This window comes from Condylura cristata, unplaced genomic scaffold (assembly GCF_000260355.1).
Source record: "Condylura cristata isolate star-nosed mole 26May11 unplaced genomic scaffold, ConCri1.0 scaffold00006, whole genome shotgun sequence".
In the NCBI taxonomy this organism is placed as follows: Eukaryota; Metazoa; Chordata; class Mammalia; order Eulipotyphla; family Talpidae; genus Condylura; species Condylura cristata.
Window position 1 is genome coordinate 7958829 of NW_004567107.1, and position 15547 is coordinate 7974375.

General features: G+C 37.0%; 1 protein-coding gene across 3 annotated transcripts in view; it reads left to right on the plus strand.

The window, feature by feature from the left end:
- The window catches only part of STRBP (spermatid perinuclear RNA binding protein), a 174218-nt gene that overhangs the window by 139261 nt on the left and 19410 nt on the right, over positions 1-15547 (plus strand). For all 3 annotated transcript variants that reach the window (XM_012721303.1, XM_012721302.1, XM_004677358.2), the window contains exons 11-16: positions 1712-1804; positions 2246-2445; positions 7632-7790; positions 9829-9963; positions 10162-10302; positions 12177-12300. In XM_012721303.1, the coding sequence (XP_012576757.1) occupies positions 1712-1804; positions 2246-2445; positions 7632-7790; positions 9829-9963; positions 10162-10302; positions 12177-12300 (852 nt within the window). The remainder of the gene's footprint in view (positions 1-1711; positions 1805-2245; positions 2446-7631; positions 7791-9828; positions 9964-10161; positions 10303-12176; positions 12301-15547) is intronic.

Sequence of the window (15547 nt, forward strand, 5' to 3'; positions counted from 1 at the left end):
ATCCAATAGCCATATATATTTTTAAAGATTTATTTATTTATGCATACATACAGAACTGGGGTACAGGCCAGAGGTGCAGGGGCGGTGAGAGGACTCACCAGAGACAGAGTGGGAGCAGAACAGGCTGAATGTCAAAGTACACTGCTGAGGGGAACAGTGGGCGGGCGTGTCAGGAGCGGTCTGCTGTGCCATGTGAGACACCTCCCAGTCAGGGGTTTGAACTGCTGCAGTGGCTGCAGGGAGCTTCATAGTGCTGTGCTTGAACCCGCCGCACCACCAGGGAGGGCCCAATAGCCTTTTTTTTTTTTAAAGATTTATTTATTTATTTGTACAGAACTGGGGTATAGGCCAGAGATGCGGAGGGTGAGAGAATTCACCAGAGACAGAGCGGGGAGCAGAACAGGCAGATCGACGAAGTACACTGCTGAGGGGAGCAGCGGGCGGGTCAGGAGAGGTCTGCCACACCATGTGGTCGCCTCCGGGGCAGGCGGGAATCGAACTCATGCGGAGGTGGCTTTAGCTTCTTAGTGCAGTGCTTTAACCCGCTGCGCCACCAGGGAGGGCCCAATAGCCATTTTTTAAAGTTGAAGACAGAGTTCTTTAAAGTCCTTGGACAGGTGATAACCTTTTATTTTCTACTATTAACTATCTGATATATTCAAGAAATTTCAGTTCAGTTAGTTTTTGTTCCACACCAGTCATATTATTTCTAAATCTTGTGTTAGATAGTTTATAAGATTCAAGGAGGAAATACCCTTGAGTTTCATAGAGGACTAAGGAAACACAAAGTCTGTATATGAAATAGGCAGTGACAGGGCAACCCAATGAATTGGGTTGCCGGACTATGGGTCCTCACCCAAACACTTACCACAAAAAGGTTTATTTACAAAATGGGTTTATTTACAAAGGGGAAAGGAAAAGGAACAACCCAGGGAAATAGAGGGAAAAAGAGAGAGAAATACAAGTTAACTAGAGCATCTTACCAGTTCTGCTGACTTGGAACCCCAATAGCACACTGAAAGCTCAAGAGCCCAGCAAGCAGCCACCAGCTAGGAGGCCAAGGAGGGGAGAGAGCAAGAGCTCAACATGGCTCCCTCACATATATATCCCCCAAAGTCCCAAAATGGCTGCTTAGGTCCACCCTCAGGTCCTTGCAGTCCTCCCTTTAGAGTTGCTGGGAGTTGTAGTAGGGGTTGGAGTCATAGTTTCAATAACTGGAGTAGGGGGTGGAGTCCACAAAACCTACATCTGCCGAGTTCGTTCAGGGCATTCTTTCCCCCTAACAACATAAGATCACTGTCTATTTTAGATACCTTAGAAACCCTTCATAGAAATACTGGAAAAGATATAAGTAAAAGTAAATCTTACTACCAGGGATAAACTTTAACATTTTAGTATCCTTCCAGATATTTTTTTCTGTTCATGCACATTCAGATGTGAATATCTGCATATATATTTATACATGTATACATAAATATATAGGGAGATAAATATTCATAAAAGGGGGATAATTAGAAAGAGTCACTTTCAAATATTTGCTATTACAGGATTCTAAGTGTGGTGATGATATAATTGATTAATGAAAGAATCCTCTGGTTTTTCGATTCCTGAAATTTTCCTTCCTGAACATACTAGATAAGTAGAATCATTGTTAGTAGACTAAGTAGAATCATTGTTTGACTGTTAATAAATGTTTCATAATTATTTTTAGGTCCTGGGTCTTCAGCTATGAAGAGGCCATTTGAAGATGGATTAGGGGATGATAAGGATCCCAATAAAAAGATGAAGCGAAACTTAAGGAAAAGTGTGTAAAATCTTTATTTTTATAGATGTGAATTGGAAAGAATTTCTAGTCTCAGGAAAATAAAAATTACAAAGTGAAGAATTTGACTGACTTCAACTGTAGTTGTAAGAGTAGCTCTTCATGAGAAGTTGATCATCGAAGAAGTTTCTTTTGTTTTCACACTTAACTGCTTATGATAAATATATTGACAGTTAACATTGACAAATTAAAATTAATTATGTTGACAAATTAAAATTAATAAAATGCATATTACTTTTGCAGTCATGTTAGCATAAAGTAGAAGTAATTTTTAATTATGAAGTAAAGCTAATTTGTATATGTGATTTGAAATTCTTGCTTTTTAAAAATCTAGTGAATTTATAGTGGTTACTTGGGAACTTACAGATCTAAAGATTGAAGTGAAATGGTCTAATTTCTGATCTCATTTCTCTTCTTTAACAGTTCTAGATAGTAAAGCAATAGACCTTATGAATGCACTAATGAGGCTAAATCAGATCAGGCCTGGGCTTCAGTATAAGCTCTTATCTCAGTCTGGCCCTGTCCATGCCCCGGTCTTCACAATGTCTGTAGATGTGGATGGTACAACATATGAAGCCTCAGGACCATCCAAGAAAACAGCAAAACTTCATGTAGCAGTGAAGGTACAGTATATATTTTACTTACTTGATGTCACAAGTAAGGGCTTATTTTCCTGTAGTAAGTAGGATTTTTCAAGATTTTAAAGATAACATCTAGGACCCTCCCAGGTGATGGCTGCAGCCTCTGTAGCATGAGTTCAGTTTGCCACCTGGGAGCTGATCCACATGGTACAGTGGACCTCTCCTGTCTCCCTGCTGCTTTCCTTAGCAGTGGGCTTCAATGGTCTGCCTGTGCTGCTTCCCACTGTGTCTGTGGTGAATCCTCTTTACCAGCCCCCTTGGACCTCTGTACCTCTGGTCTGTACCCTAGCTCTTGTATGCATAAATAAATAAAATCTTTAAAGATGATGTCTAAACTTTAGTCACTCTGGATCACAAAATTTCTCTTTTATGACTACAAAATAATGCATACAAAATTTATACAAAATTTAGAAAGCACACAAAAAATAAATATTTAAAATGTCAAAAGCCTATCTCTGAGACAGAGTATTAATATTTGCATATAATATCTTGGTTTATTTACTTCTAGCCTTTTTTTTTTTTGCCTCAATTTTTAAGGTCAAAACCAAAAAGCAAAAAAAAGTTCAACCCCCGAATTTTTCATAGGGAATAATTCCAGGTTAGAACCAATTAATCATGCATGTACATTCATAGAAAACTCCTAAATATTGAAATCTCTGAGGACAGGCTAATGAAATTACAAAGATCATACAGACCGAACATCAGTTGTGACTTGAAAAATATCCTGTAGGGCATAAGATACATTTGGTCTGTTTTCATGATCATTCCATTTTTCAAATATTATTAATGTAGGTGCAAACATTATCCTTGAGGCTAAGATATAGCAACAGACAAAATGAAGTCCTTGCTCTCCTGGAGCCTTCTAGTGTGAATAAGATAGGGAGAGAGACAACAAATCTACAGATAAATAAATTATATGTTAGGTAGTAATAATACTAATACAGAAAAATGATAACTAAGGTGTAAAAATATAAGACAGTATAATATGTTCTGTCTTGTTTAAAAAAAAAAAGGGCGGGGGGTACTTCAGGTCCTTCCTAGTGCAGCACTATGAAGCTATCTGCAGCCACTGTAGCACATGTTCGATCCCCGGCCAAGGAGCTGACCCATATGGAGCAGCAGACCTCTTCTGTCTCCTTGCTGCTCCCCTCAGCAGTGCATCTCAGTCTGCCTGTTCTGCTCCCCACTCTGTCTCTGGTGTATCCTCTCACCGCCACCCCCCCACCTCTGGCTTGTACCCCAACTCTTTTATGCATAAATAAGTCTTTGAAAAAACAAAAAAGGGGGATACCTCAAGTATGATGAAGTAGTATGACTTTAAGATAGGAAAAGAAAACAAAGAGTGAGGAGGAGAAAAATAGTAAGACTAAAGATACAGTCCTTAGACTAATCCTGAGAGGAGAAACCACATACTACACAAAAATAAACAGTGATATAAGAAGATAAATTGTAAAACCAAAAAAAAAAAAAAAAAAAGAGGGTGCCAAAATCCTTAATAATTGAGATAAAAAAATGAGGCAGTTCTTTGTTACAGTATATGCTGAGACTGAGTTATAAATTTAGATCTAATGCAAAAACTTTTGAAATATAATTCATGTTGGAGATATAAGAACAGAGAGTCACAGTTGTTTTGGTATGAAGGTCAGGCGGGCATTCCCCTTGTATGTCTTACTAAAAGGCATAGATAGCAGTGATGTACTTTAAAGGCATTTGTGATACAGTGACACTGTGGGTATTTTAAATAATAAATCGTAATATAAGTATATGGCCTCATCTTGAATTTGTCATGTAGTAAAATTTGGGAAAGTCCATAGAGAGGCATAATTTGCAATATGACAAGATTTAGATTCCATTTGTAACTCATGGTTATACAATTAATACATTGATATACATTTTTCCAAGGCTTATTTTGTAAACCTGCAACTCCAGTATCAAAAAAGCACTGGAAAAAAATTCCCCCCTATGTTTCATGCAAATTCATTTTGAGGGGAAAACCTGACTTGATGTGGATCTGTTTTTAGTCTTTATTATTCCAGTTTGTGTGAGTATTTTGTAATTTTTTTTTTGTACAGACTTAAAGTAGGACTTGAGAACTCACTGGGAAGTTGGAAAATACATGGCAAATGTATTACTTTTCTAAACTCTAAAAAATAAGTTATGAGTTCTCAGAATAATCTGGTCCCTAAGGGTTTCAGGTAAGGAATGGTGGGACCAACATAATGTGTATATGAAAGATAAAATAAGATCATGATCGTGTTTTCTTTGCTCATATAAAAATAGGCATTATTTTTGTAGTTATCACAAAGATTGTCCTCATTTTTAGTAATGGCTTAACTTCATTATCAGTTTATCATAATGTGATTAATATTTTTAAGATGTAGATGTTTACAGTTTATTGCTTTATGTCTCTTTAAAATTGCGTGATTATCCCTCAAAACATATTCTGTAGTTGGTTTTGCTAACTATATCAAGCAGAAAGCACATTTGAATGATCCATTAATTCATTAAATATGTATTGACATTCCTGTTATATGCCAGGAATATACTGACAAATTGCCATCCATAAAGTTCACATCACATGTTGCAGTTTCTCTTTACAAATGAGTTTGACAGTAGCCAACACATGTTTAAGAAAATAGGACACATTGGATAAAATTCCTTGCATTCCTTACTTAGCGGCTTGGTTGTACCTGTTCAGGCAAATCACACCAGTGAATGAAACCAAAACAAAACAAGGAGATTAGTGTCTACACTTCCTTTTACTCTGCTAGTCCTTTTTCCTGATAGTCTTCTACCAAGGACACATTTACAGGCATAGTCAGCCATATTCCATCAAAAGAATCTTAGTTGTTGTCAGCTAGTCCGCTAGAAGGCTACTGACTAGGAGTCAGGCTCTTTGGCGAGGTTCTTGAAGTCATTAGATCTCTGCCATACAAAACCTGTGAATACTACTTATTTTTGAGTGGGGCATCATGGGTTAAAATGTGTTTTTGTATGCTTGCTTTTCACTCAGTTTTGATCTTTAATCTTTGAGGGTCTCATCTTCCTTAGTCTGAGCTCCCTCCTAGGAGGAAAAAAGCATAGTTACTTTAGTTTCTTGTTTCTGGGAATTAGTGTGATTTTTTTTTTTTCTCCCAGCTTGGTTGATGTGCTTATTAGGTTTGCTATATTTACCGTTACTTGAAAACTCAGTTTTCTGTGATAGACCAGTTTTTTTGCCTAAATATTGATTCCAAACTAACTTTTGTTCCAGATATCTGAGAACTCCTTACTTTTATTTTCACTTTATAGTACATGTTAGTTAAGAGTCTTGGGCTTTAATGGGGATTACAACTGAGATGAAAAGGGCACAAAATGATGTAAAAATAAACTATTATATTATTTAAAAAAGAGTCTTGGCTTTAGTTCTAGAAAATGACTTTATTTTTGTTTATTATTCTGTGTGTCCATTATTTCCCTGTGATTAACCATTGGTGGCATAATTTGCAAACATGTTGACATATGTATATACAGGTAAATGCATGAACCTGATAAGAAAATGGAAGAGAGGAGGTGTAGTATAAGGTAACTCACAAAAGACTTTTAACTGTACCTCAAAACTGCACTTCCTTAATTTTTATTCGAATAAACAAATCAGATTTACCCATGACTCATCTCTTTGTAACTTTTAACTTGTGTTAGCTGTGTTAAATTCCAGACTGATAACACTTCTCTCAGACATGAGATTTCTCATGGAGATCATATTCATAGGGCTCACAGAATGGAGAGTGTTTTCTTCATGAAATATTGATAGGGATATGACCAAATGATGTTAGTATATGTAGTGTAAAGTACTACCGAGAACTTTAAATGTTAAAAAAGGGTTGTTGGCTTTATTCCCAGTGAACACAAATTTATATATGATTTGAAATGCCTAATAGGATACCAGCTTCTCCATATGAACTGGGTCAGTTTTAATTTTTGAGGGGGAGCAGAGTTCTATTTATGCCCAGTTCTTGTTGTTGTTCAGATTATAATACTATTTTCTTTACATTAGCAGAGTCAAGATGCTGTTGTTGATAAAGGTAGAGCTCCCTTGCCTGGCTTCTCATTGTGTGACTACTATCATAATTTTACTAGATACCTCCTTGGTGCAGTCGGGACTGTAGAGAGATACAGTTGGAACTGTAAAGTAACTTAAGGCATTAGTCAAAAGCTGAAAGATAAGCAGGGGTCATTAGGAAACGATCTTCTGATATAACCCTCTAGATTAGTAACAGAATTGAATATCAACCTGTTTGAAAGAGGCTTATAAAAATGCTAGTGAACATATTGCCTTGTGAACTTCTACAGAGCAGGGTATTACCTGGAGAAAAGTTTAAAATACATGTTTACAAGTATGCCCAGGTACACAGACACATTATACATACATACATCTGAATGCTTTATGTAAAGTATGAGAAATGACAGTCATTGAATGGAAATACAAGAATGAACATCAGAGATAGTTATAACTCGTTCTTGAGAGGCAGGGGTGGAAATGTAAACCTCATTTTTTCTGGATTATTTTCTGTTGAGAATAACCTAGGCAGTCTTTTTTCAAGTCTTAATGGTTTCAGTTAATGCAGAGATAGGCAGCATGAGCTGTTATTTTGTAAATTAATAGGCAAATTGGTTCAAAGGTTAAAATGAAAATTTGATTTCATTTCAATCCTAGAGAGACTGAGTCATAGAATTTAGAGGTCAACTCTTTTCCTCTTTAATAATTGGAAAATTGAGAGTTAGAGGAAAAATGTAGGTAATTAAGGTCCTTTTTCCTTTCTATACCAGTGCACCTTTTTACACTGTGTTCTTTAACTTTCCCCCATACCCCTTGGCTGAACTTGAATTTTTATCTCTCACCTCCAAATGAAATTAATTAGGAGGGACATCAGGTTTAACATTTCTTAACTACATGAATCTTAACTGTTTTGGAGGATGGTATCCTCATTTCCGTGGTGATACTCTGGTATAAAACTTATTTGCCCAAGGATTTGTAGACTAGGCATCATTTTGCTCTTCCTGTAAGGCATTTGTATCATGGATTCCAAATGTTGTACATTTAAAATTGTTGTTTTTGATGTTTCATCTATTTTTTTTGTGGTCTCTGGTGTTTGAATAAAAGTGAATCTCATTGTAACTTGTTACAGGTATTGCAGGCAATGGGATACCCAACAGGCTTCGATGCAGATATTGAATGTATGAGTTCCGATGAAAAATCAGATAATGAAAGCAAAAATGAAACAGTGTCTTCAAATTCAAGCAATAATACTGGAACTTCTACAACTGAAACCTCCAGTACCTTAGAGGTATACTTCTATGTCTCTCTCCTTAGGAAAAAGTAACATGTTTAGTGTAGAAAATTTGAAAGAAAAGTATAAATAAAAACATGTAAAGCATATACAACGATGTAAATTCTAGAGTCAGCCATTATTAATGTTTTAGTTTATTTCCATACATCTCTCTCTTTGAGTATTTCTGTGATGTCATTCATATTTTCAGGCATTTTTTTTTCTTTTAACGTTAAAAACAGTAATTGTATATTGTACAGTATGAATATAATCTGATTTAACTAGTTTTCCTTTTTGCTGGCCTTGGAAGTTACTTCCAGTATTTTATAATTAAGAGCGTCAAGAGTAAGTGAAGAGTAAAAGTCAAAAGATCTAGTAGAGAAAATTTAGGATTAAAGACTTAGTGGGCTTTCTCTTTCTTTTTCCCCAATCCATAACCCCCTTTTAATACCTCCTTACTAACAGCTGCTGCAGAAATTGTATACACAGCCTCAGTTTGCTCTCAGGCTAGAAGCATGAGAGAATTGTACTGTAATATGATAATCAGTGTGATTTCAAAATGAATCCAATAATACAGAATTCCAGTTGATTGTAAAACTCACACATATAATATGTAAAAATACATGATTCTTTTGGGCATGCTTTCTTTATTCAGTATTTCTTGAGCAACTATATATACTGAAGCAATGTTAAAATTATAGACAACTGGGAAGCTAGCACCAGCTGCTTCAGCACTGGTTCAATCCCCAGCCAGGGAGGTGACCCACAAGGCATGGCAGACCTCTCGTGACCTGCCACTGCCCCCCTCAGCAGTGGACTTCATCAGTCTACCTGGTCTTCTCTTCACACTGTCTCTGGTGAATCTTACCACTTCTGCACCTCTGGCCTGCACCTCAACTCTGTATGCATAAATAAATCTTTTTGAAAAATCAAATGTGATCTCTAACCTCAAGATCCTCAGTCTTTGGGTATTTCTCAAAAATTAATTTGTAGTTTTATGTGGCTTGTTTTATTTTTGGTGTTTCTCTTTTTTTATTTGATTAAGTCTTTGATGAATTTTCTTTGTTATCTCTAACCTTGTCTTTCCTCAAATCACTACCACTTCTAGAGAGATTTTTTCTTCAACACAAATCTGATCATTTTTCCATATTAAAGGATTTCAGTGGCTCCGTGTTGCCCATCATAAGTGAAGCTCATTTGCATGGAATACAACGTCCTTTATGATATGGCTCCAACAAGGGTGTGTCTAGTCAGGTCCTGACTTCCTCTCATCACTCCCTTATATAGTCAAACTGTACTTTCTTGTTTGCAAAAGAAACATTTATTCCTTCTTTTGGGCCTTTGCATGGCTATTTCTTCAGAATGTTTGCCTCAGGTTCCCTTTTAGGTTTGTTTGCTACTTAGCTTTTAAGGTCAGATTTGCATTTCATTTTGAGGAAATCTACCCTAATTGCCCTAGAAAATGATTTCTTCTACTGTGTTCCCATAACATATATCCGTTGTATGATATACATTGTTTTATAGTGATTATACCTATCCCTTCCACTATAGTCTAGCTCCTGTGGTCAGGGAATAACTGCTTTTTTTTTAATTATTATTTGTAAATTCCAGAATTTATAGTCTACAGCCATGGTGCCCTTAAATCTATCTAACATGACTGAGGTGTCCAGGAATATTTTTCTCCCATCTCCCTAGTTGCATTATTTCTTTGTAGCCCTAAAGATGAAAAACGGTGAGTTCTTCAGTATAATGTGAATCTCAGCTGTTCATCCACTTTGTTTGTGATTTAGGGTACTATTCTTAGATCATGAACACAAGATCAGACCCGTGAGTGCCATGTACCAGCAAGCAGGCTGGTCAGGTGACCACTGCAGTGTGACTGCCTATGGGGTGTCCATGCCTTTTAGTGCTTTCTGTCACTCATACATGGAGGGGTCCTACATCCTAGCTCCTAACTGAATTTTTGAGCCTCTTTTTTTATTAGTGACATGGTATATTTATACTAATAAGAAATTTAACACCCTAAAAATCTTAACTTGATTGAACCTCCTCTTAGGTAAGAACTCAGGGCCCTATCCTCACAGCAAGTGGCAAAAATCCTGTAATGGAGCTCAATGAAAAAAGAAGAGGTCTTAAGTATGAACTCATCTCAGAGACTGGTGGAAGCCATGACAAGCGCTTTGTGATGGAGGTGTGTGCTGAAATTCAACCAGCCTTATTTTTCCTTCACTGACATAGGATAGCCCAAGCTTACATGTAAACGGTTTGGTCTGAACCACTTTTTGTGGCACTATTTGACTTTTGCTGCCTTCAGTGCTAAAATACTGTAAATGAGAGCTGTGTAGAGGAATTGCTTGAGATAATTGCTGAGTATTGTTCTTGATTTTAGGTAGAAGTAGATGGACAGAAATTCAGAGGTGCAGGTCCAAATAAGAAAGTGGCAAAGGCAAGTGCAGCGTTAGCCGCCCTGGAGAAGCTGTTTTCTGGACCCAATGCAGCAAATAACAAGAAAAAGAAGATTATTCCTCAGGTATCCGTTAAACAGTAAACCTTTGAAAAGTATGACTAGCATTCATTTTCCTTAAATTTGTCTTTCTATTATTTTAGTTTTTCCTGAAGCGATTTCTTTTTCTTGGATTTGGCAGTCTTATCTTTGGATTAGGTTGTGAATAATATATGATCAGTGGTTCTCTGTTCTGTGGTCTTTGTAGGCAAATTATATATTCTACTAAATGAAGCTATTAGCCATATTTTAGTTCATTCTTAATGAGGTAGAGTGTTGAGGAATTTGGACTTTAATGAGATATGAGCCTTTGTTTAGTTTAGGGAAGCTGCCAAGGGTACTTATGTTTTACTTTTATCAGATATGCAGATGCTCTTCCATTTCCTTTTCAGTTTTGTCCTTTTGCATTATTTATTTTGGTTTTCCTTTGGGGGTGCACAGTAAAGCATGACTCTATTGCTTGTTGCTTCTGTTCACTACTGATAATTGGAAATGTCAGTGCTGTGGAAAACCCAGGATTGTAGTATAATGTTTAGAAAAGATTGCCTCCTAATTCCATGCTTTTTGGGTAAAAAACTTTTATCTACTCATTACTCATTCAAGATAGTTTCTAGATGTATGCCATGTGCACGAATTTGAGGGGGAAAAAGATATATAAATAAATATAAAGCTAGTAGTGTAGTAATGTCTGAATATATTATATGACAGACAAATCAATTAGAAATGTTAGACTAATAGAAGGAAGTGTAGATTAAGATTTTGTGTTAAACAGTATGTAAAAATTTCTTTTACATCTGTTAAGTCCATTATAGGAGGATAGAGTTTATCTCATTTTATAGCTAAGGTAACGAGACATTCAGATACTGCGTGTAGTAATGTGAATTCTGGGTAGTGGAGACGAATGTGTGCTTTATTGCAACTGCCTGAGGGGCTGCCGAAGTGGACATTGAGCTTTGAGACTCTGCGTCTCCTTCCCTATCCCTTGGATTATTCGTTGGACAATTTCAGTAATTTCTAGCTGTAGTCTTTGTTATTTTACATTAAGAAAATAAGTATGGTACTTCCTTTGAAAATAGCCTTTTGATTTTCTTAAAATTTTTGAATTTGGATTTCCAGATTCAGAAAGGATGTACTAGAAGTTGTGTTTACTTTTTGGAGTTTTATATCTGTTTTCTCAGTTTCTCTTTCTCCTCCAAAATAAGAACAATGTAGTATCCTAATTCTCATTTTACAATTAGTGGAGCAACTCCTGTAGGGAGAGGTGATGTGACATTACCAGTGTCCCATGACATTTTTGAGCAAGAACAGAGCTTAGAGGTGGTGTTTATTCATTCAGTAATTGATATGCACAGACACAGAAGAAGCAGGCTTAAGAGAGGCACATGATCTTCCCAAAGTCTCAGTTACTTGGAGCAGTAACTGACACCCACATTTTTGGGTTTCTTGTCCTACTCTTAATTTTTTGTTTATTTTAAACCCCACTCAGGTACACAGCTGATTCTAGGCGGTTTGTTGTTGCAGTGACTTTTTGTTTGTGCTTGGAGAATTCATGGATTTTGACTTGAGCATAAAGTGTCTATAACTACTTCAGTCTATCTAACATGGCTTTGGGCATAATTTAACTCCTGAAATTTATATGTAGCAAATTAACCCTTTTTGGGTAACTCTCAAGTGAAAAGAATTATTTACCTCCTTTCGTATGCTCAACATATTCTCCAAAAAAAATGTTAAAGTAGTTGTCCTTTTCCTTTTACAGATGGTAAATTGACAGTTTAGCAAGGTCACAACAACTCAGTTGTCTCATCTACAGGCCAAGTTTCTTGTAGAGGTTATATATTACAGGGATATAAGGTAATAATTCTTATTTCTCTCAGTAATGAAACTGTCACTTTTTATAACAGGCAAAGGGTGTGGTGAACACAGCTGTGTCTGCTGCAGTCCAAGCTGTTCGGGGCAGAGGAAGAGGAACTCTCACAAGGGGAGCCTTTGTTGGGGCCACAGCTGCCCCTGGCTACATAGCTCCAGGTACAGTCTACACCTTCAGAGGTCTGTCTTCTATTCTGGGTCAAAGTTTGAAGAACAGCATCTCCTTTGTTTTTCAGGGTTTTTCACAGGCTCTGTGGAAGTATAATACAGGTATAAGATCGGTATGCACATAATTCAAAAGAAGGGACTCTGTAGACTGTCATGGGCTTTATCCTGTAATGTGTTGAGTGGACGAAGCTTCCACTGTACTTGGTTGAAGGGACATATTTTGACAATAAGGAAGCTAAAAGATATTTCACAGACTGAGAATTTTGGATATCTTAGCAGGATATAGTCAGTGGGAATACAGAGGGCAGATTGGGTATAACAGGTAAGAAAAACTGCTGATAAATAGAGTGACTACTTGGGGGGAAACCTATGTTTAACTCAATATGTGAGAACCATCAAAGACTAAAGTACAAAGGACATTATTTATCCAGAGCTTTCTGTATAGCAGATACTTTCATATAAATGATCCCATTTGTTTTTTCATCTTCACAGTGTTTCCTTAAGCAGAAATTATTTCCATTTTCCATGTGAGGAAACTAAGGCTGAGGGAGATAAGGCAAATAGCTCAGTCTAAGATATCTAGTAAACAACAAAGATTTCAAAGTAGGTAGTTATAGCTCTAAAGTTTATATTCTTTCATTTCACCACATGGCTTGAGGGAAATGGGAAAGGATACCTCCTCTCTGCCTTCTGTTCTAATCCTTATGTCATTTTAGTAATAGATGGACAGCTATCTCATGAAAATCAAGTTCTCTCTAATACTGAAAGTATGAGACTTATAACTGGACAAACACACCACTTTGAACTGAAATGAAATTACCATTAGGACTAGGTCTTACCTGGTCATTTTTTTCCTGATGCTCCTAAGAGATATATTTAGATTGTATTCCCCCCAACCCCCAACAATAATTAGGATAAGCCATTTGGGAAGTTCTCTGGATGAAGTGATTTTGGAATTGATCCCAATATGGGCATAATTCAAAGATGTGTCTCATAGCATATTTGCTCTTTCAAGCATTGTGGACATACCTTGTACATGCCGGACATGACTTTTGCTGTCGTGCAGCTTATGGTCTAAAAGTGAGACATATCAATCTGATAATAACAAGTAGATACTGAGATAGTTACAATAAAGGAGGGAATGATGCTATGAGGGCAGGCTACTGAGAAGCCTGAGCTGATCTGTTGGGTCCCTTAAGGCTTCCCTGAAGAAAAAGACTTGGTTGAGCTCTCAAGAACAAGTAGGAGTTAATTCAGAGAAGACAATAGGAGTAGCAGGTGCTGAGACCCAGGGGTACTGGTGGTAGTGAAATTTGAAGAATTAGAAGGTCAAATGGGGGTGTGGAGAGTGCTGTGGAGGCAGGGATGGTGGGGAATGATTGAAATTAAAGTTAGTCTTTGTCCCATCCTGGAGGCTGTAATTTGGATTTTGTTCTTAGAACCATGTGTGCAGTGGGAAGACACACAGGTTTCCAAAGAGAGAAGTGTCATCAGGCTGTATAAAGATCATTTAAAGTGTGGAAAATAGTTGTGTGGACATATGTGGTCATGCAGAGCAGGTTAGGAGGTTACTGTCAAGCAGTAGGCTAGACAAGAGACAGTAGTGGTTCTCCTGTGGGTGTAGGAAAGTAGATGGATGACAAGAAGTGGATAGATTGAAGGAGTGCTTTGAAAGCAAAAGTGATAAATTAAGGTAGAGAATAAAAAAAAGGAGCTGGGCCTGATGATGGGCCATTTAAAATAACAAAATGCTAAAGGATCATGGGGACGTGGGGACTGAAAGGGGGAATTAGAGTTTGATACAGTCTTTGTGTTCAAAATTAAGACATTCTTTTATGCATCTCTTTCTGTTGAAATTTAATTTTTTTAATAGCAATAAAATACAGTGACTGGTAACCTATACATTATTATCATTATTATTTAATATATATATATATTTTTGCCTTTTCCAATGTATGAGTTAAAGGAAACATCTTTCTTCAAACAGTAACAGGCACGTTACTGAGATGAATTTTTTTTCTTGCTTTTGAATTTTTTCTTGTCTGGTGCTTCTTAGTGGTCTGTGATGCGTGGTCTTGAAACATTACTTCTAGCTTGAGTGATGAGCAGTCAGTCTGGTGGGAGGAATCCTGATTGGAATCATGTATGCCTGCTGTTTCCAGGCTCCTTTGCGCTATAGTAACGTCTTTTTTATTGAGGTAACACAGGCTTACAACACTGTACATAATTCAAGGGTATAGGATCCACTTCTTCATGTTGGTTGCCATACCCACCCACCACCAAATACCTTCTTTTCATCACTGTATTACCTCTGTGCAAGGTCTGTTTCCTGTTATACTACTTTTCTAGCTAGAGAAGTCATTTTAGATCATGTGAATAGGTTACATGCCATTTGTAGAGTATATTCTGTACAGCAGGGAATGTGATTAAGTATTTTTACAGATATGACTGAATTCCCCTGCCAATTGAATTACTGCAGCAATCAGTATACTCAGAGGTTAAATTAGAAGCGTCTTCAGAGTCACCTTGTAAGGAAAGGTGAAGTTAGGATTAGGGCCTCTGTTGCCTGACCAGTGGCCTGGCCACCTTAATAGAGTTTCATCTCTCATTCAAGAAGTTTTGGTTAAACCCTAGAAATTGTAGTTATAGTAGCTGCCTTTATCTGGGATAGATTTGATGTACAGCCTTTTTTAAGCATTAATTTCACTTGGCCCCTGTTCCTGTTCCTGTTCTATTATTTTGGTTGCATTATGTCTTCTAGAAATACATGGTTTAGTGAGTACTGACGACTGAGACTGCATTGTACTGTTCCAGTTTTACATGATTTCAATGTAGACTATAAAAGTGAAACACTTTCATCTTAAGGAAATGTTTCATTAGTTCCTAAACGCACTTGACTTATTCAGCATACAGTTTACCTCCAACAAGAGAATTGTTACTGGGCATTTAAAGATGATGACTGAGACCTACTGTCTATCCTGGTGAATGTCTGGGGTCTGGTAGGACAGGAACAGACACTTGAGTAAATAGCACGTGGTATGATAAGGTGGCCAAAGGCATGAACTGCATGCCTGGAAACTATAGAGGAGGCGACATTTCATCCTGATCTAAAGGTTGAGTTGCAGGTGGTAATCTGGAGAAGAACTGATTGTAGAGAAAGAGGTTGTAATGTAAAAAAAACTTGATTTGTAAAGGGCTATGAGGATCTCGTGCCCTGGTTCTACTTAAAAAAAAAAAA